At 36.9% G+C, this 25,846-nt stretch overlaps 1 protein-coding gene across 1 annotated transcript; it reads right to left on the reverse strand.

The window, feature by feature from the left end:
• Nucleotides 1-4,019: 4,019 nt before the first annotated feature.
• Nucleotides 4,020-25,321, reverse strand: LOC103147980 (uncharacterized). Its single transcript, XM_007566567.2, has 12 exons — nt 25,247-25,321; nt 21,473-24,020; nt 20,783-20,900; nt 19,598-19,826; nt 15,967-16,358; nt 14,930-15,507; nt 13,627-13,744; nt 11,631-11,859; nt 10,218-10,326; nt 6,963-9,407; nt 5,660-5,777; nt 4,020-4,870 (listed from the first exon to the last, which is right to left on the reverse strand). The coding sequence occupies exons 2-12, from the start codon at nt 23,958-23,960 to the stop codon at nt 4,630-4,632; spliced, it is 7,065 nt and encodes a 2,354-aa protein (XP_007566629.2). The 5' UTR covers nt 23,961-24,020; nt 25,247-25,321; the 3' UTR covers nt 4,020-4,629.
• Between the last annotated feature and the right edge of the window lie 525 nt (nt 25,322-25,846).

The raw sequence follows: 25,846 nt of genomic DNA on the forward strand, positions 1-25,846 counted from the left end.
AAAATTGTCAGGGAATCACCAGAAATATCCAACTCTTGGAGATTTGACGACTGATTCAGCAGCAGGTCTTTGGTCTCAAAGGAAGTAAAGCTGTTGCATTTAAGTCCAAGCATCGTGATTTGAGGTAACTGTAGGATGGGCTGAATGTCGGTGATCTGTCGAAGCCTGTTGTTTCCTAAATCTAGAGTTTGTAAGCTAGTGAGGAACTGGAAAGCTGTTGCATGAATGACCTGAATACCATTGTTGTTGAGAAAAAGCACAGTAAGGTTAGACAGACCCTGAAACATGTTGCTCATCAGGACATTAAGTTTGTTATTTCCCATGCAGAGAGTTTGTAGAAACATCAGATCGATAAAAGACCCTTCATCCACTTGAGCAATTTGATTTGACGTTAAATCCAGAATTCTCAACTTTGACATGCCAGAAAAATCTCCTCCATTAATTTTCTGCATCCAGTTGTTGTTCAGGTTCAGTGAAACAGCATCTTTAGGGATGTCTTTGGGGACATTTTCAATTTTCCTGTTCGCACAGTCCAAAGCCATATCAGCGGAGGGATTCTCCTCGTAACGTACAGAGCATTTTTTCAGTACGTAAGGAAGTGAAAGATTGAAATTAACAACAAGAAGGAGAATCTGCAGAACGAAGCATGAAGACGGAGGTCTAGCAGCGGCCATTTCTTCAGTTTGAGGTGGCTGACAATGTCATTCAAGAATAATTACCTGCATGCAAAAGTCACACAAATGTCAGATCAGAGATGGGTAGAGTAGCACTACTTCAACATATTAAATATGTCTAAGTAAAAAATATCAATCATTACCCCATCATCCGGGCCAAAATAATTTTGGTATTTCAAGATTTATTTCAAAAATTGTAAATAGCAGTCCTTCGTAAACATGCATCTTCAGGGCTTCTAGATGAAAAAAGACAATAATTCATATCGGTAACAAAAAATATCAGGCAAAAAACCCCAATTCTAAATCAGTTTTTGTTGATAAAAACTTTAATAAAATCTGCAGGTGTGTTTCTTCTACACCCTTGTCCCTTAGTGGGATTGGGAGGGTTGCTGGTGCCTCTCCAGCCAATGTTCTGGGTGAGAGGCGGGTTCACCCTGGACAGGTCGCCAGTCTGTTCCAGGGCAACACAGAGACACACAACCATACACACACTCACACCTAGGGGCAATTTGGAGAGGCCAGTTAACCTGATGGTCATGTTTTTGGACTGTGGGAGGAAACCAGAGTAAGCCCACCATGCTCAGGGAGAACATGCAAACTCCATGCAGAAAGGCCGGGGCCGAGAATCAAACCCAGAACCTTCTTGCTGCAAGGCAACAGCTCTACCAACTGCGCCTCTGTGCAGCCCGTTAAATTTACTTGTTTGGTTAAAACAAGTGGATAGAGAATCCAGAAATTTTACTCAAGTAACAGAATCAATGCTTTATAATAAAGTTGCTCAAGTGAAAATAAGAAGTATAGTGTAGTAAAAATACTCCTAAAAGTATTTTTTCCCCAAATAAAATTTGTCCAAATAAATGTGCCTAGTTTTTCAGTGTAACTTAATCTGATGTAACCAGCAACTATTATATTACAAAACAGGATGTAGAAGTTTAAAACTAGTTAGTCCAGATTTACATGGCTCATTATTAGCATAAAACATCAAATTTCTTTTTAAAAAGTGAATAAAACTCATAAAACAGAAATTAAGCAGAGATAGGAAACTATCACATCCTGATGGATACTCCATCCAAAAATATTAAATTGTTAAAAATCTACACATCATTTCAAAAACAGAACTACTGAAAAATCCGAAAATATTAACACATAATTTGATCAGTTTTGTGATCCAGCACAGTGTTCAGAGAAGTTAGATGCATTATTAGCATCATAAAAATCATGCAAACCATAAAAGTGACCACAGTTACACGAACAAATCAGAAGACATCAAGAGCACCAGAATGTCTCTATTTATGAAAATAGTGTTAGCCAATATAAACTTACAGAATATACAAAGTAGTGCAGAGAAATGTTGAGTACTAAAGGAAAAGTCAGACTCGTCATGTTTACTTTGAACAACATGGTGAACAAAAATGATCAAGAGATAAATGGTTGGTTGGCTGGCATCCACAAAAAACCTCTTTCAACTCTCAAATGGATCTTTTTCACTATTTCTGTTGCTGAAAATTGTTCAAAATGTAACTATTTAGTTTTTTTTGTTGTTTGTTTTTATTTAAGGTCGTTTCCAGCTTACGTATAATCTCAAGAAGATCAATCTCATCTAAAAGAACTTTAATTTGAATTTAAATTTCGTCTAAATGGCGATTGTTATTGTTGATAATGAAAAGAAGAGTATCTGTTTCTGGTACTCACATTTGATGTCTGCGCTGCATTATTCTGAAGTGGCACGGCAGGTTTTTCTTTTTGAGTTTTGTGTCATGTCTTGGTTCTTTAAATAAAAAAACAGGAAGCCACAAGTCTTATCGTATGCTCGCTCTGTTTAACTTCTTTTCCTTCGCTGAAACCCCCAAATGAAGACCAACTCACTGTGGATGAATCTATAAATCCATGTTTAGTTGTCAGTGTGAATGTTTGGATGATGTTTAAACAAAGTTAGAGTAAAACCAAATATAGGATATAGTATAGAGATGTTATTAACACAGTGGCATTGTCAGGTTCTGGGGTGTTTTTATGATTTTCTGCGTTCTTAAAAACCCTTTGATCATTTGATATTTTTCAGTCTGTTGTTTTAGTTAGATATTTATTATTTATTTCTAGTGTTTAGTTATCCTTTTTTATGGTTAGATTTATGTTTTCCCATCTCCCCTGTTGGCGTTTGCTTCTACTTGCATCACTGTGCCATCCCTCTCTTTGTAAGTTTATTATCTTTTTCGTTAAAATAGCTAACTACTACCTTCAGCCTCTTCTGCATTTGGATTCAACTGCTGCAACATGACAGGCGGCTAAGTGCAGCTTGAAATAAATGTAATTTTCTGCTTCTAACTGGGAATTTTTTTATATTTATTTGACATATTTTTTTGACGTTAGCAGAATATTGTCAAAGTTTTGCGCACATTTGTAATGGAAATGCAACTAAAACCACTGAATAGTTGACTAGAAAATTTAGAAGAGAGAAAATGTCACATCTGATACCTCCCAGGAATTCACCGTAATTAAATTTCTGAAACGATCCTTTGATAATGCAGTACAAATTTTCCAATCCTTTCATTTTCAAAGTTGTTTCTTTTTCATTTTTCTCATTTATTTCCTTTTATTTCAGACTAAAAGAAGGATGAATACTTGGCAACAAACACCACACACCAGTTTTATTTACAGATTCATTCTTCCTCCTTTTATTTAAGGAACTGAGTAAAACAAAAGTACAAATTTAAGTTCTGCCTGCAGCATCGTTTTTAGCAACAACTTCTTGAAAAACTTTACATTGCAAAGACCACTAATCTTTTCATTGCTTTTTTTTTATTTATTGCTCTGTTTACTATTAGAAAATTAATGGAAAATTGTACTAAATGCAAGCCAAAAATATAAAAATAGTTAATGCAAAAGCATTAAAACTGTCAACAGAAGCTTAAAGTAATAATTATGTGAACCAGGGGAGTCAAACTAATTTTCAAGACAGATCATGAATGCTCTTAAAGGGCCGGTTGTGGCAGAATGCATTGATGAAACCCATTAAACTGTTAAAATATAAAAACATTCTTAAAATTAAATAATATTGAACATCTTTTCAATCCCTCAAGGATTTTGAGAGTTTTGTGATTTATTTTGCAGTAGAAAATGTTTGTGGTAATAGTTTAGAAATATTTGCGCTTCTATGTATGATGATAACATTACTTGCCGTATAATTATGCATCAATTATGCATCGTAGCATCAAGTGAGGCAGCTCTTCAGTGGAAGTAAGAAACAGTGTCACCTCTAGGTGGGAGTAAGCCGTCACTTAGATCCAATGTTTTTCACTAACTTTCCGGAAAATTTGCAATAAACTCACAATTCTGCATTAACGTGAAAAAAATGCAGGAATTTGTTTATTTTACGTTGATTTTCACGATAACTCACAAGAAATTGGAGGAACTAATTGTTGCAATTTGGCAGTAAACAAAGAAAAACTGTTATATTAATTGATAAAATCATATTTAAGCACACTGTTATCTTGATGGTTCCAATTATGTGTCGATTAAGAGTCTAAAGGGCTGCACAAAAAGCTATGGCGAACCGGATTTGGCCCCCGGGCCTTGAGTTTGGCACATGTGATGTAAGCCATTCATTCTTTCCCTGCGAGGAGCAATGGTCACAATATATTAGAAGAAATGAAGATACACCACAAACCTGATGTAAAAAATTAGGTTAACAATAGCACAAAATGACTGATCCACCCTGGAAAAAGGAAAAACTGATGCCATAAACATAAAAAAAAATGCTTGACCCACTGTTTACAGCTAATCTGTACATTAATTCATGCTCTGATCTGACTTATTTGTGGTACGAAGAAGAAATAATGTCGGCTGTTCTCCATTTTTGCTTTTAAGTGTTATGATATGATGTGCATTGTGATTGTATAATTTGATTTGTACTTTTATTCTTAATATTTAGGTTACATTAACAGCCATTGCACATTCCTCAAATTCCAGCTGGTCCAGTCAGAGGGTCCGTGTTTTCAGTGAGAGCGCCCCCTGCCTGCAGAGCTCTCTGGACGTTCTGCCAGAAAACTCCCGGATGTTGTGCAGCCTGGGGCCAGCTCAGGTAGGTGCGCTTCTTCACCAGCTTCCTCATGCGGTAATATGGAGCCAGATGGTAGGAGGGGATCTCCTCCAGAAACAGCAGAATCAGAACATCTTTCTTCTCATCAAACAGGCGAAAGCTGCAAAACAAAAAAGAAAAACATAATAATCAACCTTCCAGACTTCCCAGCTCTTCTTGGACAAACTTCCATAAAATGGTAAAACAGCCGAAACACTGAGTGCCTTTAAGTCTAGACTAAAAAGTCGACTGTAGACTTGATTTTGAAACATTATGAATGAAACACTAACCAACATTTTGATGTTGGACAGTATTTGGGAAAATGTACTGTAAAAATGTAATCAACAAAATTGTTGATTGTTGTGTTTTTATGATGTAAAGAACTTTGAACTGTTGCTGAACTGTGCTATAAAAATAAAATTAGATTTGATTTGAATAGTATTACATTTTATTCATCTTGTCTGACTAGGAACACTGCTACTTTGCTCAGACTATTATTTCATCTGGCCCAATAACAATAAATAGTACTGTAATACCTATGTTGTGTTAGCAGGTGGCAGTAGTGGAAACAGAAAGATAAATTTAAATTCAAGCTAAAATGATAATAATTTGGCTGAAAGTTCTCCCAAAAAACACATCTCAGGTTTTCCATTACATCCTGTAGGTGTCACCAGTGAACCGCAGCTGTAGAAATGTGATAATCAAAATCATGAAATGGTGCACCGCATATTTTTGTCTGTACCTGTCCGTTGCAGACATTTACAATTTGGCATAATCCATAAATAACTGCATAAAACGTAACAATTTTTTGCACGTTTTTCTCTCATGTTGCTCTCTCAAAAAATTCTATAATCTTTTCTTGAAGACAGAATTGTTATACTTTAATTATTCAGAAAAACAGCGCCCCCACCTGGCCATCTGGATCTCTCTGGAGCACCATTCGCTCTGCAGGTAGCTGCGGCTGATCACACAGATGGTTTTCCTGCTGCCGTAGATTGCATCAGTGATGTTCTCTATGATGGGTTTACCTGTCAGACGCATTAGTTGTTATTTGATTGGAGTTTTTCATGGTAGGAAATGAAAAGAATAACAAAACGTAAATGAGAAAATGGTTGTGTTTAAAGCTGCAGTATGTAACTTTTATAAAAGATATCTGTCACTTAATGCTGCGTTCACACTGCAGCCTGAAGTGACCCAGTTCTGACTGTTTTGCCTTAAGGCGACCTGTATCTGATCTTTTCATGACAGTCTGAACAGATCGGATTTTTTACGTATGCGACCCAGGCCTGATATCCGATATGTATCTGATCTTTTCACTTGTGATCGGAGTCTGTACAATCAGGTTGTATTCAACCGACCTGAAAGTCAGTTGACAAACGCCACAGGGGGCCATTGGAGGCGCCATGATGGATGTCTGAAGTGAGGGATGGGAGAATTGAACAGAGCGACTGAAATTGTTTTCATAAGTTGTTTTTCCCAGTTTTTTCGTGGCTTCTGCTTGTTCGAGTCAAACTAATTTGTCTGTGAACGTAACGCTCCTGGTTGGCGCTCAAAGATGGCGATACTGACAAAAGTTGGAAATAGCTAGCTTAGAGCCCATACCTCCTCTCTCCTGAGGTGTTGATCAAATTACAGACTTTGCCTGAATTCACACCATAATATTTATATCACTATGTCATAAAGAGCGTTTCTCCTCACACCGGAGGAGCCTTTAAAACAGACAAAAGACGAGATGCTAACCAGTTTTTCCAGACATGCTAGGCTACATGACGGTGCGGCGTTATCTCCATGGTTACCAACGGTTTGACGCGTACCTTCTCCATAATGTGGTATTTGATATCTTTCATCTACACATAAGGTAGATGAACGTTAATCTTCTTACCTTGTAAAAAGTGTTCTCTGCAAATCCGCAGTAACATGGAGGGCTGACAGTCACTGTTAACGGCTACTTTCCATCGTTGCCGCTTCTTTCCTCATTAATGGTTAAACAATAAAATGACAAGTTTGGTTTCTATCCCTACCAGCTGATGGCGCAGCATCCTGTGACCATTTTTAATATGAAATCAACTAAATAGAAGCGATATTAGGTTACAGATGTCTGTCTTTAGACCAGCTTTACAGGACCGCATTGGTTGTTTTGACGTCTGTCATGGTGGAGGGGCGGAGTTATGGAGAGCGTGACGTCACGTGCAAAGGGTCAACCCAGAGTTTACCTGGTTGGAAGTCTCTGTGGTGCAGGCAGAGTCTCCATCCCTGCTCTCCCTCCAATACTGGAAGCATCTCTCTGTAAACCCAGCCCTCATCGCGGACATTATAGGACACAAAGGCATCAAACCGATGAGGGTCTTTCTTTCTCCCCTTCCTGCTGTCGTAGAGAAAGGCCCAGAAGAGGTGGAAGGTGTAGGTGAGATGCCACCTCAGGAAGTGGTAAACGAAGGATGAGAGGAGAGTCAGAGCAACCAGACAAGAGCTGGAAATGAAGTAAAGAAAGCTGCCATCGTCTCGACATGACTGAACATCAAATTCTAGTAACAAGGCTTCTTGTTTGTCCACAGGAAAGAAACATTTATACTGATGAGCATTTACCACCTGGGTTTGGGGGTTGGTCACTACCCAATGGATGAAGCCTGCGTTTGAGCACTCGCATGAGAACGGGTTGTTGTCTAGAGCCAAGAACCTCAGAGAGGGTAGAGACTGGAAGACTGTCTCGTTAATAACACTGATCTCATTGTCAGTTAGGTTCAGATATCTGAGAGCAGAAAGGTTGGCCTGGACCAGAAAATCCAAAGACCTGAGTTTAGACATGGAGAGATCCAGGTGCTGCAAGTTTGGCAGTGGTAGGAAGAATTTAGAGCTTAAGTATGACAAATCCGTCGATGATAACGTCAGACTTTTTAGCTGGAGGTTCAGCTCAAATGTTTCCACTTCATAGTAATTTATATAGATATTCAAAACCGTAACGGTTCCCAAATCTCCATAAGCTCTGAGCATTTCCCTAATTGTATTAAAGGGCACCCATTGGGTATTGCTGCTTCCGATTAGAGTTAGCTGCTTCATTGTGTTAACATCACTAAAGGGTTTATCATTGTTTGACTGAAGACTTTGGAAAGTCCTGTCTGTATGTAAGTAGATTGTTACATTTTGAATGTTCTCTAAGCCACTGAAATAAGGTACGTCTACAAAATGATAGGTTTCCACCTTCAGTTCTTTGAGAGACTTTAAATATTGAAAAACATCTGTCTCCAGATACCTTATGGGGTTGTGGCTGATATCTAAGGCCTCAAGTTTCTGCAGGGAGATTTTGAAAGAATCTCCGAATTCTTTCAACTTATTGTTACTCATATCCAAAACCTTTAGATTGACGAGGTTTTCAGTAATACACCTCTCCAGTTTGGTTATGTGGTTTATGTTCAAGTAAAGTTCTTTCAGACCCGTGGTGTTGGAAAAATCATCGCATTTCAACCCATACATGTCATTTGCACTCATAATCAGGATCTCAAGAGTCGAGAGGCTCCTTATGTCACCTGGAACTTCGGTGAGGAAGTTGTAACCCAGGTTTAAGAATCGCAGCTGCATCATTGATTGCATTGAACCTTTTGACAGTTTATCCATGAAAGTATCTTCCAGGTTAAGTTCTCTGAGCTGGGCGCATGATACAAGGTCAGTAGTAAAATTGTGAAAATGGCTTTGGGAAATAGTAAGCTTCCTGAGTGTTTGTATTTTGCAGACTGCAGGTAGCAGACCTTTTTCAATCCAGTTATCCACACATTCAAACTTTATATCTCTCAGTCTTTCAAGACTTTCCAGAACTTTATGGATTACGTCAAAAAAATCTGATGCTACGGCAACATCCAAGCTTGTTATGTTCTTCAGTAAGCTTTTGTCAAATAACACCCATTTTACACTATCTGTGAGTAAAACGTCTACTGTCTGGAGGTAAGGGGAAATTTTCCCTATGATGCTCAAGATTTTCAAATTAGAATTAGAAATTTCCAACACTTTAAGACTCAAGGAGAGATTCAAAGGGAGATCTTTGGTGTCAAAAGTAGTGAAGTTGATGTATTTTAAGTTAAGTGTAAGTAATTGCGGGAGATGGAAGACTGGTAGAATTTCTGCAACTTTCTGAAGTGGAATAAAGGCGATATCAAGAGTTTGTAAGCTGGTCAAACACTGGAAGGCAGATTCATGAATATGCTGGATCTTGTTTCTGCTGAGGACCAGAACTGTGAGGTTGGACAGGCCTTCAAACATGTTGGCTGTCAGACTGGTAAGTTTGTTATTTCCCATATCAAGTGTCTCCAATAAAACCAAGTCGATAAATGACCCTTGTTCAACGTAAGCAATTTTATTCACTGTTAAATTCAGATTTACCAGCTTTGACATGCCGTGAAAGTCTTTTCTGTTAATACTTAGGAGCTGATTGTCTCCAAGTTGTATTGACGAAGTATTTTTAGGGATGTAATCAGGGACAGTCACAAAGTTCATGCTTCTACAGTCCACAGAAACATCAGCAGAGATGTTCTCCTTGTAAAGTATAGTACAGTTTTTTAATGAAAACGCCAGCAAAGGGTTAACAGGAAGCAGCAGAAAGAAAAGATTAAGAATAAAGTATAAAGATAAAGTATTTATAGAGGCCATGTTTATCTGAAGATCATCACCTGCAAAAGAAAAATGCAGTGGAAGAATAACACTTTGGTTAGGATCACCCATTTAATCCCATAAGCAACAATTGGTGTCAGATATTTTTCTAACTTCTTGAAGGTCTAAAAGTGTTTTTTATTTATTTTTTTTATTTATTTATTTTTGGCTTTTGGCTGATGATTGAAGTTATAAAACAAAATAATAGGTTGTATACTCTAAGCAATATCAATTTAATGTAGGTAGTGTTAATAGTCACATAACCTTTTCACTTCGTACCTTTACACCGGGAGTGAATGTCTGCATAAGAGGAAGTCAGTAAAACACTTTAATAAACAAATAAAACTAAAATATCTTGTATATTTATTCTTTAAAGAGTCTTCTACTGATGCATAATGAGAATTTCATCCCTGCATGTATCAAAAAAGAGTAAATGTAAGCATAGCAACAATTATCACATAACCAGCATCAAATGTAATGTAATTTATGCATTATTAATGTAATAACGCATAAATATTATGCATTAAGGAGGTCCAGGGATTGACATGCATTCACTTATTTTGCAGGAAATAAACTGGGACTAAACAGGTTCAGTTAAGTGACCTTTCACATTTCACCTGAGAGGTTCAGTCAATGTTTCATGGGTGTTGACTGTTTTTTCCAGTTGACTGGTTTATTGTTGTGGAAACTGCTGAAATAAAGCCATCGGTCCCTAAAAGCCTAGCCTGCCATACATATGCCCAAACAGCTTTTGGTATACCAAATGAAAACCAAAATTAGATGCTTTAATCTTGCATAAAGATAGGCTAAGAACAAATTTTAGTACTCACAGTTTGATGCCCAAAGCTGTAAATGTCTGAACCGACGAGTTGCTTCACGTCTTAACACCAACAAAAAGGAAGCTATGCTCTCCCTACATGTACTGTTCAGTGTCTTCCTCTAACAGCATTTTAGTACTTTAGTTTTAATGCATCAAATATTTGGTAAATTTAGTTAATAAGAAGTAGAGATGTTGTATTCTGACATTAAAGCAGGTTGATGATGAGCACTTATTATACTAAAAAGGAGTAATAATGTTTTTGTTTGATAAACCAACAATAACTACCTGAACTCCAGAAATGTGGAGTCCATTAGAAGCTGTACGACAGTGACACCTGGTGGACAGAGGAAAGAAGACAAGCTCATTCAGCAACACTGTAAAACTTAGTGAAGGTGGTTTAAATTGAAAATGAAAATCAACCTGCTGCCTTGAAAATTCAATTCAAGTTGTTTTGCTTTTAACTCTGAAATTAAAGATCATGAAGTCGATTTAACAAGAAACAAGTTTTCTAAACATTGTTTTTTTAAATTCATTAATCTTGAGTTGTGAGTTTTAATTTAATGCAGCAATGTAAACCAAATAATTATTTCAAAATATGCAAGAAAAAACCTGCCCTCATCTAATTAAAGAGCCAGATTTCTCTATTATTTTACTCACAATATCAAGTTAAAATAAATACTTATTTTACTTTAGAATGATTTAAATTCTTGTTTTACGTAGCATGAACAAGATTTCAGATCTGATGTTGAATTTTTTTAAACATCCCAAAGAATTCTGCTCAAAACATTTAGTGTGATCAGGACATTAAAATGAACATTTGTCTTAATAAAACAAGACTCAGTTCAGTCTAACACACTTCCATCTCAGGATACACAAACATGCCGCTAAGCATTCTGGGAAATAGTTCTTACGCCTGTCTTTTTCCTCTCAGTTTTTAAAGTGCTAACTCTTGTTTATTCAACTCTTAGAGTTTTGACAAAATTAATAAAAAAGTTAACTTATTTTTCACAAACTCACATTTGGGTTCAAAATCTAAACTGGAGACATTTATGTGACTTTTAGAGTAGAAGATAGTAGACACAACTAAGTGCAGCTCAAATGTTTTACAGTGAATATTCACATCACTAAAAAATAAAATAAATAATAGAAACACACATCAGTTTTCTTCTGATATTTCTGTTTGCACTTCTGTTTCATCCAGAGGAGTTCATGAATGACTTTAACTCACTTGGCATGTTTAGTGATGTGATTTTTAATCGTATTTTACAAGAAGTAAAGGTTCATTGAGAAATGTTCAGTTTTTTTAAGCATTGAAATTATTATAAAAAGAAATAAGTGCGATGGTTTCACAGATGAGGATTTGCATATATTCCTGATTTATCTTTTATTTCTTAGAGATCTGTGACGTCTCTCATCGTCCTGCCGGTCCCAGCAGCAGGTCCGTGTTTTCAGCGACAGCGCCCCCTGCCTGCAGAGCTCTCTGGACGTTCTGCCAGAAAACGCCCGGATGTTGTGCAGCCTGAGGCCAGCTCAGGTAGGTGCGCTTCTTCACCAGCTTCCTCATGCGGTAATATGGAGACAGATGATGAGCAGGAATGTTTTCTAAAAACAACAGGACCAAAACATCCTTCTGCTCATCAAACAGGCGAAAGCTGCAAGAAATCAGACAAAAGAAAAACAGTAAAGCTATCAAACACTGTCTTGTAGTTGCAGAACACTTTCCAAGAACATTAGCCTAATTTTATTTAAACATTTTATTTAAATCATAAACCTGAAGAGTTTTCTAATCAAACTAATTAGTATTTCTGATATAAAAGAAAATGAAACTTTGCAATACCTTATTTTATCAATCTACTTATACACTGAGCAGCATACAGGCCTTTTGCATTCATGTGAGAGTGGGGAGAACACATTTAGCTAAACTGTGTGCAAGTTATATTTTCTATATGGTTTTTTTATGTCTGTATGGACAGAATAATGTAGAATAAAAGGAGAAAAACCAACAAACTTTTCTTCTCATGTTTGTTTTTGTAGCATCTGCGAGCCCTGGTTCATGCTACATTTTTGGCTTTGTTTGTGTTCTGTCCACTAAGTCAAATTAATCAGTTTGTTGCAACAGGATTACATGAAACTTTTATGTTCTTAAACATCTTTGGATATTTATGTTTTACTTGTTTACCATCATCCTCATCCAGCGTTTCTGTTCCCAACTCCAGTTATTTTAAACCTTTATTTATAATATTGGTTTAATGTACCTGAAAAGTCATTTTATTACACTTTGTTTCTCTTGATCAACTTTAGAAAGTAAGAAATACAATAAAAATGTCCCAGTTGGATATATTTGTTGTTTGTTGGAAAATATAAAATGTTTGTCAGTGATAATGTCCTATCTAGAGTAAAAATTTATATTTTGTTAAAAGATAAAATGTTTTATTGAGAGACAGCGCCTCCTATAGGTCCATAAAAATTCATAGGCTACACATAATAAACATTCTGAATAATAAAATGGATGAAATAGATACAATTTTGCTTTACTTAGACAACTGATATATTTATATCTAAAAGAGCTTTATTCTTGAGATTAACAGNCAGAATCAGAACATCTTTCTTCTCATCAAACAGGCGAAAGCTGCAAAACAAAAAAGAAAAACATAATAATCAACCTTCCAGACTTCCCAGCTCTTCTTGGACAAACTTCCATAAAATGGTAAAACAGCCGAAACACTGAGTGCCTTTAAGTCTAGACTAAAAAGTCGACTGTAGACTTGATTTTGAAACATTATGAATGAAACACTAACCAACATTTTGATGTTGGACAGTATTTGGGAAAATGTACTGTAAAAATGTAATCAACAAAATTGTTGATTGTTGTGTTTTTATGATGTAAAGAACTTTGAACTGTTGCTGAACTGTGCTATAAAAATAAAATTAGATTTGATTCGAATAGTATTACATTTTATTCATCTTGTCTGACTAGGAACACTGCTACTTTGCTCAGACTATTATTTCATCTGGCCCAATAACAATAAATAGTACTGTAATACCTATGTTGTGTTAGCAGGTGGCAGTAGTGGAAACAGAAAGATAAATTTAAATTCAAGCTAAAATGATAATAATTTGGCTGAAAGTTCTCCCAAAAAACACATCTCAGGTTTTCCATTACATCATGTAGGTGTCACCAGTGAACCGCAGCTGTAGAAATGTGATAATCAAAATCATGAAATGGTGCACCGCATATTTTTGTCTGTACCTGTCCGTTGCAGACATTTACAATTTGGCATAATCCATAAATAACTGCATAAAACGTAACAATTTTTTTGCACGTTGTTCTCTCATGTTGCTCTCTCAAAAAATTCTATAATCTTTTCTTGAAGACAGAATTGTTATACTTTAATTATTCAGAAAAACAGCGCCCCCACCTGGCCATCTGGATCTCTCTGGAGCACCATTCGCTCTGCAGGTAGCTGCGGCTGATCACACAGATGGTTTTCCTGCTGCCGTAGATTGCATCAGTGATGTTCTCTATGATGGGTTTACCTGTCAGACGCATTAGTTGTTATTTGATTGGAGTTTTTCATGGTAGGAAATGAAAAGAATAACAAAACGTAAATGAGAAAATGGTTGTGTTTAAAGCTGCAGTATGTAACTTTTATAAAAGATATCTGTCACTTAATGCTGCGTTCACACTGCAGCCTGAAGTGACCCAGTTCTGACTGTTTTGCCTTAAGGCGACCTGTATCTGATCTTTTCATGACAGTCTGAACAGATCGGATTTTTTACGTATGCGACCCAGGCCTGATATCCGATATGTATCTGATCTTTTCACTTGTGATCGGAGTCTGTACAATCAGGTTGTATTCAACCGACCTGAAAGTCAGTTGACAAACGCCACAGGGGGCCATTGGAGGCGCCATGATGGATGTCTGAAGTGAGGGATGGGAGAATTGAACAGAGCGACTGAAATTGTTTTCATAAGTTGTTTTTCCCAGTTTTTTCGTGGCTTCTGCTTGTTCGAGTCAAACTAATTTGTCTGTGAACGTAACGCTCCTGGTTGGCGCTCAAAGATGGCGATACTGACAAAAGTTGGAAATAGCTAGCTTAGAGCCCATACCTCCTCTCTCCTGAGGTGTTGATCAAATTACAGACTTTGCCTGAATTCACACCATAATATTTATATCACTATGTCATAAAGAGCGTTTCTCCTCACACCGGAGGAGCCTTTAAAACAGACAAAAGACGAGATGCTAACCAGTTTTTCCAGACATGCTAGGCTACATGACGGTGCGGCGTTATCTCCATGGTTACCAACGGTTTGACGCGTACCTTCTCCATAATGTGGTATTTGATATCTTTCATCTACACATAAGGTAGATGAACGTTAATCTTCTTACCTTGTAAAAAGTGTTCTCTGCAAATCCGCAGTAACATGGAGGGCTGACAGTCACTGTTAACGGCTACTTTCCATCGTTGCCGCTTCTTTCCTCATTAATGGTTAAACAATAAAATGACAAGTTTGGTTTCTATCCCTACCAGCTGATGGCGCAGCATCCTGTGACCATTTTTAATATGAAATCAACTAAATAGAAGCGATATTAGGTTACAGATGTCTGTCTTTAGACCAGCTTTACAGGACCGCATTGGTTGTTTTGACGTCTGTCATGGTGGAGGGGCGGAGTTATGGAGAGCGTGACGTCACGTGCAAAGGGTCAACCCAGAGTTTACCTGGTTGGAAGTCTCTGTGGTGCAGGCAGAGTCTCCATCCCTGCTCTCCCTCCAATACTGGAAGCATCTCTCTGTAAACCCAGCCCTCATCGCGGACATTATAGGACACAAAGGCATCAAACCGATGAGGGTCTTTCTTTCTCCCCTTCCTGCTGTCGTAGAGAAAGGCCCAGAAGAGGTGGAAGGTGTAGGTGAGATGCCACCTCAGGAAGTGGTAAACGAAGGATGAGAGGAGAGTCAGAGCAACCAGACAAGAGCTGGAAATGAAGTAAAGAAAGCTGCCATCGTCTCGACATGACTGAACATCAAATTCTAGTAACAAGGCTTCTTGTTTGTCCACAGGAAAGAAACATTTATACTGATGAGCATTTACCACCTGGGTTTGGGGGTTGGTCACTACCCAATGGATGAAGCCTGCGTTTGAGCACTCGCATGAGAACGGGTTGTTGTCTAGAGCCAAGAACCTCAGAGAGGGTAGAGACTGGAAGACTGTCTCGTTAATAACACTGATCTCATTGTCAGTTAGGTTCAGATATCTGAGAGCAGAAAGGTTGGCCTGGACCAGAAAATCCAAAGACCTGAGTTTAGACATGGAGAGATCCAGGTGCTGCAAGTTTGGCAGTGGTAGGAAGAATTTAGAGCTTAAGTATGACAAATCCGTCGATGATAACGTCAGACTTTTTAGCTGGAGGTTCAGCTCAAATGTTTCCACTTCATAGTAATTTATATAGATATTCAAAACCGTAACGGTTCCCAAATCTCCATAAGCTCTGAGCATTTCCCTAATTGTATTAAAGGGCACCCATTGGGTATTGCTGCTTCCGATTAGAGTTAGCTGCTTCATTGTGTTAACATCACTAAAGGGTTTATCATTGTTTGACTGAAGACTTTGGAAAGTCCTGTCTGTATGTAAGTAGATTGTTACATTTTGAATGTTCTCTAAGCCACTGAAATAAGGTACGTCTACAAAATGATAGGTTTCCACCTTCAGTTCTTTGAGAGACTTTAAATATTGAAAAACATCTGTCTCCAGATACCTTATGGGGTTGTGGCTGATATCTAAGGCCTCAAGTTTCTGCAGGGAGATTTTGAAAGAATCTCCGAATTCTTTCAACTTATTGTTACTCATATCCAAAACCTTTAGATTGACGAGGTTTTCAGTAATACACCTCTCCAGTTTGGTTATGTGGTTTATGTTCAAGTAAAGTTCTTTCAGACCCGTGGTGTTGGAAAAATCATCGCATTTCAACCCATACATGTCATTTGCACTCATAATCAGGATCTCAAGAGTCGAGAGGCTCCTTATGTCACCTGGAACTTCGGTGAGGAAGTTGTAACCCAGGTTTAAGAATCGCAGCTGCATCATTGATTGCATTGAACCTTTTGACAGTTTATCCATGAAAGTATCTTCCAGGTTAAGTTCTCTGAGCTGGGCGCATGATACAAGGTCAGTAGTAAAATTGTGAAAATGGCTTTGGGAAATAGTAAGCTTCCTGAGTGTTTGTATTTTGCAGACTGCAGGTAGCAGACCTTTTTCAATCCAGTTATCCACACATTCAAACTTTATATCTCTCAGTCTTTCAAGACTTTCCAGAACTTTATGGATTACGTCAAAAAAATCTGATGCTACGGCAACATCCAAGCTTGTTATGTTCTTCAGTAAGCTTTTGTCAAATAACACCCATTTTACACTATCTGTGAGTAAAACGTCTACTGTCTGGAGGTAAGGGGAAATTTTCCCTATGATGCTCAAGATTTTCAAATTAGAATTAGAAATTTCCAACACTTTAAGACTCAAGGAGAGATTCAAAGGGAGATCTTTGGTGTCAAAAGTAGTGAAGTTGATGTATTTTAAGTTAAGTGTAAGTAATTGCGGGAGATGGAAGACTGGTAGAATTTCTGCAACTTTCTGAAGTGGAATAAAGGCGATATCAAGAGTTTGTAAGCTGGTCAAACACTGGAAGGCAGATTCATGAATATGCTGGATCTTGTTTCTGCTGAGGACCAGAACTGTGAGGTTGGACAGGCCTTCAAACATGTTGGCTGTCAGACTGGTAAGTTTGTTATTTCCCATATCAAGTGTCTCCAATAAAACCAAGTCGATAAATGACCCTTGTTCAACGTAAGCAATTTTATTCACTGTTAAATTCAGATTTACCAGCTTTGACATGCCGTGAAAGTCTTTTCTGTTAATACTTAGGAGCTGATTGTCTCCAAGTTGTATTGACGAAGTATTTTTAGGGATGTAATCAGGGACAGTCACAAAGTTCATGCTTCTACAGTCCACAGAAACATCAGCAGAGATGTTCTCCTTGTAAAGTATAGTACAGTTTTTTAATGAAAACGCCAGCAAAGGGTTAACAGGAAGCAGCAGAAAGAAAAGATTAAGAATAAAGTATAAAGATAAAGTATTTATAGAGGCCATGTTTATCTGAAGATCATCACCTGCAAAAGAAAAATGCAGTGGAAGAATAACACTTTGGTTAGGATCACCCATTTAATCCCATAAGCAACAATTGGTGTCAGATATTTTTCTAACTTCTTGAAGGTCTAAAAGTGTTTTTTATTTATTTTTTTTATTTATTTATTTTTGGCTTTTGGCTGATGATTGAAGTTATAAAACAAAATAATAGGTTGTATACTCTAAGCAATATCAATTTAATGTAGGTAGTGTTAATAGTCACATAACCTTTTCACTTCGTACCTTTACACCGGGAGTGAATGTCTGCATAAGAGGAAGTCAGTAAAACACTTTAATAAACAAATAAAACTAAAATATCTTGTATATTTATTCTTTAAAGAGTCTTCTACTGATGCATAATGAGAATTTCATCCCTGCATGTATCAAAAAAGAGTAAATGTAAGCATAGCAACAATTATCACATAACCAGCATCAAATGTAATGTAATTTATGCATTATTAATGTAATAACGCATAAATATTATGCATTAAGGAGGTCCAGGGATTGACATGCATTCACTTATTTTGCAGGAAATAAACTGGGACTAAACAGGTTCAGTTAAGTGACCTTTCACATTTCACCTGAGAGGTTCAGTCAATGTTTCATGGGTGTTGACTGTTTTTTCCAGTTGACTGGTTTATTGTTGTGGAAACTGCTGAAATAAAGCCATCGGTCCCTAAAAGCCTAGCCTGCCATACATATGCCCAAACAGCTTTTGGTATACCAAATGAAAACCAAAATTAGATGCTTTAATCTTGCATAAAGATAGGCTAAGAACAAATTTTAGTACTCACAGTTTGATGCCCAAAGCTGTAAATGTCTGAACCGACGAGTTGCTTCACGTCTTAACACCAACAAAAAGGAAGCTATGCTCTCCCTACATGTACTGTTCAGTGTCTTCCTCTAACAGCATTTTAGTACTTTAGTTTTAATGCATCAAATATTTGGTAAATTTAGTTAATAAGAAGTAGAGATGTTGTATTCTGACATTAAAGCAGGTTGATGATGAGCACTTATTATACTAAAAAGGAGTAATAATGTTTTTGTTTGATAAACCAACAATAACTACCTGAACTCCAGAAATGTGGAGTCCATTAGAAGCTGTACGACAGTGACACCTGGTGGACAGAGGAAAGAAGACAAGCTCATTCAGCAACACTGTAAAACTTAGTGAAGGTGGTTTAAATTGAAAATGAAAATCAACCTGCTGCCTTGAAAATTCAATTCAAGTTGTTTTGCTTTTAACTCTGAAATTAAAGATCATGAAGTCGATTTAACAAGAAACAAGTTTTCTAAACATTGTTTTTTTAAATTCATTAATCTTGAGTTGTGAGTTTTAATTTAATGCAGCAATGTAAACCAAATAATTATTTCAAAATATGCAAGAAAAAACCTGCCCTCATCTAATTAAAGAGCCAGATTTCTCTATTATTTTACTCACAATATCAAGTTAAAATAAATACTTATTTTACTTTAGAATGATTTAAATTCTTGTTTTACGTAGCATGAACAAGATTTCAGATCTGATGTTGAATTTTTTTAAACATCCCAAAGAATTCTGCTCAAAACATTTAGTGTGATCAGGACATTAAAATGAACATTTGTCTTAATAAAACAAGACTCAGTTCAGTCTAACACACTTCCATCTCAGGATACACAAACATGCCGCTAAGCATTCTGGGAAATAGTTCTTACGCCTGTCTTTTTCCTCTCAGTTTTTAAAGTGCTAACTCTTGTTTATTCAACTCTTAGAGTTTTGACAAAATTAATAAAAAAGTTAACTTATTTTTCACAAACTCACATTTGGGTTCAAAATCTAAACTGGAGACATTTATGTGACTTTTAGAGTAGAAGATAGTAGACACAACTAAGTGCAGCTCAAATGTTTTACAGTGAATATTCACATCACTAAAAAATAAAATAAATAATAGAAACACACATCAGTTTTCTTCTGATATTTCTGTTTGCACTTCTGTTTCATCCAGAGGAGTTCATGAATGACTTTAACTCACTTGGCATCTTTAGTGATGTGATTTTTAATCGTATTTTACAAGAAGTAAAGGTTCATTGAGAAATGTTCAGTTTTTTTAAGCATTGAAATTATTATAAAAAGAAATAAGTGCGATGGTTTCACAGATGAGGATTTGCATATATTCCTGATTTATCTTTTATTTCTTAGAGATCTGTGACGTCTCTCATCGTCCTGCCGGTCCCAGCAGCAGGTCCGTGTTTTCAGCGAGAGCGCCCCCTGCCTGCAGAGCTCTCTGGACGTTCTGCCAGAAAACGCCCGGATGTTGTGCAGCCTGAGGCCAGCTCAGGTAGGTGCGCTTCTTCACCAGCTTCCTCATGCGGTAATATGGAGACAGATGATGAGCAGGAATGTTTTCTAAAAACAACAGGACCAAAACATCCTTCTGCTCATCAAACAGGCGAAAGCTGCAAGAAATCAGACAAAAGAAAAACAGTAAAGCTATCAAACACTGTCTTGTAGTTGCAGAACACTTTCCAAGAACATTAGCCTAATTTTATGTAAACATTTTATTTAAATCATAAATCTGAAGAGTTTTCTAATCAAACTAATTAGTATTTCTGATATAAAAGAATATGAAACTTTGCAATACCTTATTTTATCAATCTACTTATACACTGAGCAGCATACAGGCCTTTTGCATTCATGTGAGAGTGGGGAGAACACATTTAGCTAAACTGTGTGCAAGTTATATTTTCTATATGGTTTTTTTATGTCTGTATGGACAGAATAATGTAGAATAAAAGGAGAAAAACCAACAAACTTTTCTTCTCATGTTTGTTTTTGTAGCATCTGCGAGCCCTGGTTCATGCTACATTTTTGGCTTTGTTTGTGTTCTGTCCACTAAGTCAAATTAATCAGTTTGTTGCAACAGGATTACATGAAACATTTATGTTCTTAAACATCTTTGGATATTTATGTTTTACTTGTTTACCATCATCCTCATCCAGCGTTTCTGTTCCCAACTCCAGTTATTTTAAACCTTTATTAATAATATTAGTTTAATGTACCTGAAAAGTCATTTTATTACACTTTGTTTCTCTTGATCAACTTTAGAAAGTAAGAAATACAATAAAAATGTCCCAGTTGGATATATTTGTTGTTTGTTGGAAAATATAAAATGTTTGTCAGTGATAATGTCCTATCTAGAGTAAAAATTTATATTTTGTTAAAAGATAAAATGTTTTATTGAGAGACAGCGCCTCCTATAGGTCTATAAAAATTCATAGGCTACACATAATAAACATTCTGAATAATAAAATGGATGAAATAGATACAATTTTGCTTTACTTAGACAACTGATATATTTATATCTAAAAGAGCTTTATTCTTGAGATTAACAGGTCAAAGACAGCGCCCCCACCTGGCCATCTGGATCTCTCTGGAGCACCATTCGCTCTGCAGGTAGCTGCGGCTGATCACACAGATGGTCTTCCTGCTGCCGTAGATGGCATCGGTGATGTTCTCTATGATGGGTTTACCTGTGATATGATATGAGAGGGTTACGATAAAAACAGCAACAGTTTAAAATCTGATAAAAAACCCCCGATGAAATAGTAATAAAACACAGATAATGATAAAAGTATTCATTTTGTTTATGCCGATTAAATGAGTCATTCAGGCTTAATCTTCCATTTATTAAGCCCAGTACAGCAGTAAAATAGTCTGTTACAGCTAAGTAAATTACATCATGAACAAAAAAACTTGAGGAAATTAACGCCTTCTGCGAAAACCGTCAGAATAAAATATATATGCAAAATGAGAAATTAACTCATTGTTTCTGGGAAAAACAAACTTTGGAGAAAAATGCGGAAAAGAGCTAATTAACTTATCTCGAGAAAATAATCGGAAAAAGTATCTTTAAAATGGTAAATTAACACGTTATCTTGAGCAAACTATTGGGAAAAAGAAAGTAACTCTCGATCTTGGAAAAACCATCGGGGAATTAATTTTTCTCGAGAAAACCATCGGGGAGAAACTATATGCATAAAATGTCTTGTCTTGACTCGATCAGAACTGTGAATTAAAAAGCCCAGATAAAAGCAGAGTTCACCTGGTTGGAAGTCCCTGTGGTGCAGACAGAGTCTCCATCCCTGCTCTCCCTCCAGTACAGGAAGCATCTCTCTGTAAACCCAGCCCTCATCGCGGACGTTATACGACACAAAGGCGTCAAACTGGTGAGGGTCTCGTTTCCTCCCCTTCCTGCTGTTATAGAGAAAGGCCAGGAGGAGGTGGAAGGTGTAGGTGAGATGCCACCTCAGGAAGTGGTAGACGAAGGATGAGAGGAGAGTCAGAACAACCAGACAAGAGCTGGAAACGAAGCAGAGAAACCCGCCATCATCCAAACAGGGCTGGAAATTAAAGTCCAGCAACAAGCTCCCCCGTCTGGACACAGGAAAGGAGCAAACGTACTGATGAGCGTTTACCACCTGGGTCTGCGTGTTGCTCTTTACCCACTGGATAAAATCTGCGTTTGAGCACTCGCAGGTGAACGGGTTTTTGTCCAGGTCCAAGAACGTTAGAGACGGTAGAGACTGGAAAACTGTCTTGTTAATCACATTCAACTCGTTGCCGGCCAGGTTCAGATATCTGAGTGCAGGCAGATTAGCGTGTACCAGGAAATCCAAAGACTTCAGCTGAGACTCGGAGAGATCGAGACTCTCCAGGTTTGGGACTGGAAGAAACAGTTCAGGTTGTAACTCTGACAAATCCGTCTTCGTAAATGTCAGACTCCTCAGCTTCTGGTTGGACTGAAAAGTGTTTGAATATGGAGCACTCAGATAAATATTCTCAGCTTTAAAATATTCCAGATGCTTCATGTTATGAAGGATTCCTCTTTCCAGGTAGTAGATCAGACCCGGGTGATCATACCTGCAGGCCACCGAGACACTTTTTAAGGATTTTATCTTGATGGAGTCTTCATAGGTTTTTAAATAAGGAGTTTTGAAAGGGCCATTGAATTTGAAGTTGACTTGAATATTTTCCAACTGTGGCAAAGTTCTCAAATTTACAAAATATAGTGGAAATGATCCAGAAAACGATTTTAGGCTTTTTAGTCCCAAAAATGTATGATATTTTAGATAGGTCATAAAATATGATGTCACATTCAAATGTTTCAGGGAAGGTAAGCCTTGGAAATCATAATTATTGAGAAATTTTATAAAGTTTTGACTTAAATCCAAGATCTCAAGCTTCTGCAGGCCAACTTTGGTGGAGGCTCTGAACGTCACGAGCAAATTGCCGCTCAGATTTAAAAGCTTTAGGTTAGTAAGACTTTCCAGGACGCATCTTTGCACTTTGGCAATTCTGTTACCATTTAGGTGTAGTTCTGTAAGATGCCTTGTATTAACAAAATCCTCACAGCCCAAGTGGGAAATGATGTTATCATTCATAATCAAGATCTCAAGGGAGGAGAGGCTCCTGATGTCATGCGGGATCTTTTTTAGCTTGTTGTAGCTCACGTTGAAAAACCTCATTTGCCTCATTGAGTCCATTGATCCTTCTGGAAGTTCACTTATTACACAAAGGGACAGATCAAGATCTGTGAGCTGAGAGCATTGTGCAAGTTTGAGAGTATACATACTGAAATCGATTTCAGACAAATCCAGCTTCCTCAGTGTTGGTGTTTTGCAGGCAATAGCCAACAGTCCATCCCGAAACCGGATGTATGTAAAATATAGTCGTAGGTGATAAAGTGAGTAGAAAGTCTGCAGGACTTTTTGAATCTCCTCATTGGAAAGTGAAAGTATTTCAAGACACAAGTGTGTCACGTTCTTTAGTAATGGTTTGTCTGGTAAATCCCATCGTGAACTGCTTTGCGAAGACATAGAAACATCTAATTTATGGAGATGAGGAAAAATTGGTGTTGTGATGCCAAATTTTATGAGGTGTTCACTACGAACAGACAACTCTTTAAGACCTGAGGAAAAATTCAGATGGAGATCTTTTGTTTCAAAAGAGCAGAATGGATTGTAGGTAAGGTCGACGGTGTGAATATGTGGTAGTCGTAGGATGGGCTGAATATCAACAATTTGCTGGAGCATATTCGAATAGAAATTCACAGTTTCTAAGCTGGTCAGAACCCGAAACGCTGAGTCATGCATGAACTGGATGAAGTTGTGTGAGAGGTCGAGCACGGTGAGGTTGAACAGGCCCTGGAAGACGTTGCTTGTCAGGTTGGTGAGTTTGTTTTCCCTCATGTCGAGAGTTTTCAGTGACACCAGATCGGTGAAAGAACCATCATCCACCTGGACGATTTTATTGTACTCAAGATGCAGGATTTTCATCTTTGACATGCCACAAAAATCTCTTTGGTTAACTCTCTGAATGAAATTGTGTCCAAGTTTTACTGAAATGGCGTCTTTCAGGATGTCGTCAGGGATGATCACAAGCTTCCTGTTTGCACAGTCCAGAAAAACTTCAGCAGAGAAACTTTCCTTTGTGCAGTTTTTCAAAGAGTAATGCAGCGAAAGATTGAGATGAAGCAAGAGGCAGAGAAGTTTGCGTGTGAAATAAAAATGCACACTTCCTCTTGCAGCCATGCTTATTTTAGGTTAGTTTTTTTTATCAGTGTTGTTCCATGATGGTTGTCTGCAGAAAACCTGAAAACAGAGAAAAAATACTTAGTGCAACTTTCTTAGTTAATGACAAAGATTTATTTTGGAAAACTTTAGAAAATATCACATTTTCAGACAAAAAGTGAAACATTTGAACATATTTGACAAAAATATTCCCACCCTATCCCATGATGCATCTGGTTTCTACTGGTAATCTTTGAAATGCTTCAACAATTTGTTTCTCCTGTGCGAAATTAAGTTGAACTAGAAGTTTATCAAAGCAGAAAACTGAGCAACAAAGTCACAGAAAATGCCTGCTGCGCTATAAGATGGGCAAAGAAACAAATCCAAAAAAAGGAATGAATGACGGTGTTTGTTTCTTTTCTTTTTATTTTTTTAATCAGATTTACAACATTTGTCACACTCTGCATATTGCTATTTTTAATAGCAAAATGTTTGCAGGGTTAGAGGAGTTGCTGAGCAAACTGGACTACAGACATTTTTAAACTTTTACTAAAAGCAGAACTGGATGTAGTCGTTCAGTAATTTTGCTGATCGTTTTAGAAAAAAGTTATTTATGTTTTGTTCTTTCTGCCAAGAATAAGAGATGTTTCTTCACCAAGAAACTAAACCAACATTGATGCTGCAAAATTTTGGAAATTAATGCTTTTCTTTCATTATTTAAATTCTACATTTATCTTCAACAATGATTTACAGATCATCTTTTCATAAAAATCTACTTGGTTTGTTCTAAAAGTTTGTGGTCAAGCTGATAAAAATGCATATTACCAAAACTTTGTGTTTTGAATTGTGTGTTTTTTATCATTTTATGTGCTCCAATCACAAACATGATGATTTTGGCAAAAGTGACAGAAACTTTGACCAAAACTTTAAGACGTATTTCATGAAAATGGGATAAAACAGCTACAGCTGGACAAAACAACGAGCACAAAAACGTAAATAACCAAGTCAAAGATTTACCCAAGGATGTTATTTTTTGCAAAAACTATACTGGAATACTTCACTGACTTTTTAATCTAAGTATCATCTCACAATAGAGTTTTATTTCAAATTTTTAGTTTGTCAGGAATGGGCATTATTTAACTTGCAACATATTATGTAATCACAATTTTTTCCTGCATTAGCTTAGAAACAATTACACATAACGTGTTCTTTCTCACAGAATAGGTGCAACGTTTAACCAACAAAATATTCCTTAAATGTAGGAATTTCCAGTCATTGATTGAATCAATAAAGTTTCTGATACTCACAGGAAGGCACTTGTGTCAAGCGAAGCGTAAAATGTTTGCGTTGTTAGACTTCCTCCTTATTTCTCTGAAAGTCACACCAACACCAACAGACTCACTACCACTTGTGATGTGAGCGACTTCAGTTACTAAATAAGGAAAATAGGAAGATACAACCCTCATGACCCTCCACTGTTGTGTTGTCTTCACTGAGATTCTTTTAAACGCATTCAGAAAGAAGTGTTTAATTGCTGCACAGACACAACCTTTACATACATCAGGGTAAAGCACCAATGAGGTTCTTTATTTGTTTTTTACACACGTAAGATACACACTTGTGAAGAATAGTAACAAAAGTTCAATAAACTAAAAAGTGAAATAAACTAAAAAGAAAAAAAGAAGCATAAAGTGAGATGTAAATTCAATACATGGAGTTTTTCACAGAATGCCAGTGGTTCTTTGTGTTATTTGTTCCCCTTTTGCCTGAATGTGACCACTACTCATGGATGACAATTTAAACCTCCTTTAGCTATTCATACAAACATAATAATATCCTATCGTACTTTGGATAAACAGATATTTTTTATATACTTTTTATACTATTTGCATTTATCTTCATAATTC

Source organism: Poecilia formosa, unplaced genomic scaffold (genome assembly GCF_000485575.1).
Source record: "Poecilia formosa unplaced genomic scaffold, Poecilia_formosa-5.1.2 Scaffold192, whole genome shotgun sequence".
Classification (NCBI taxonomy): domain Eukaryota; kingdom Metazoa; phylum Chordata; class Actinopteri; order Cyprinodontiformes; family Poeciliidae; genus Poecilia; species Poecilia formosa.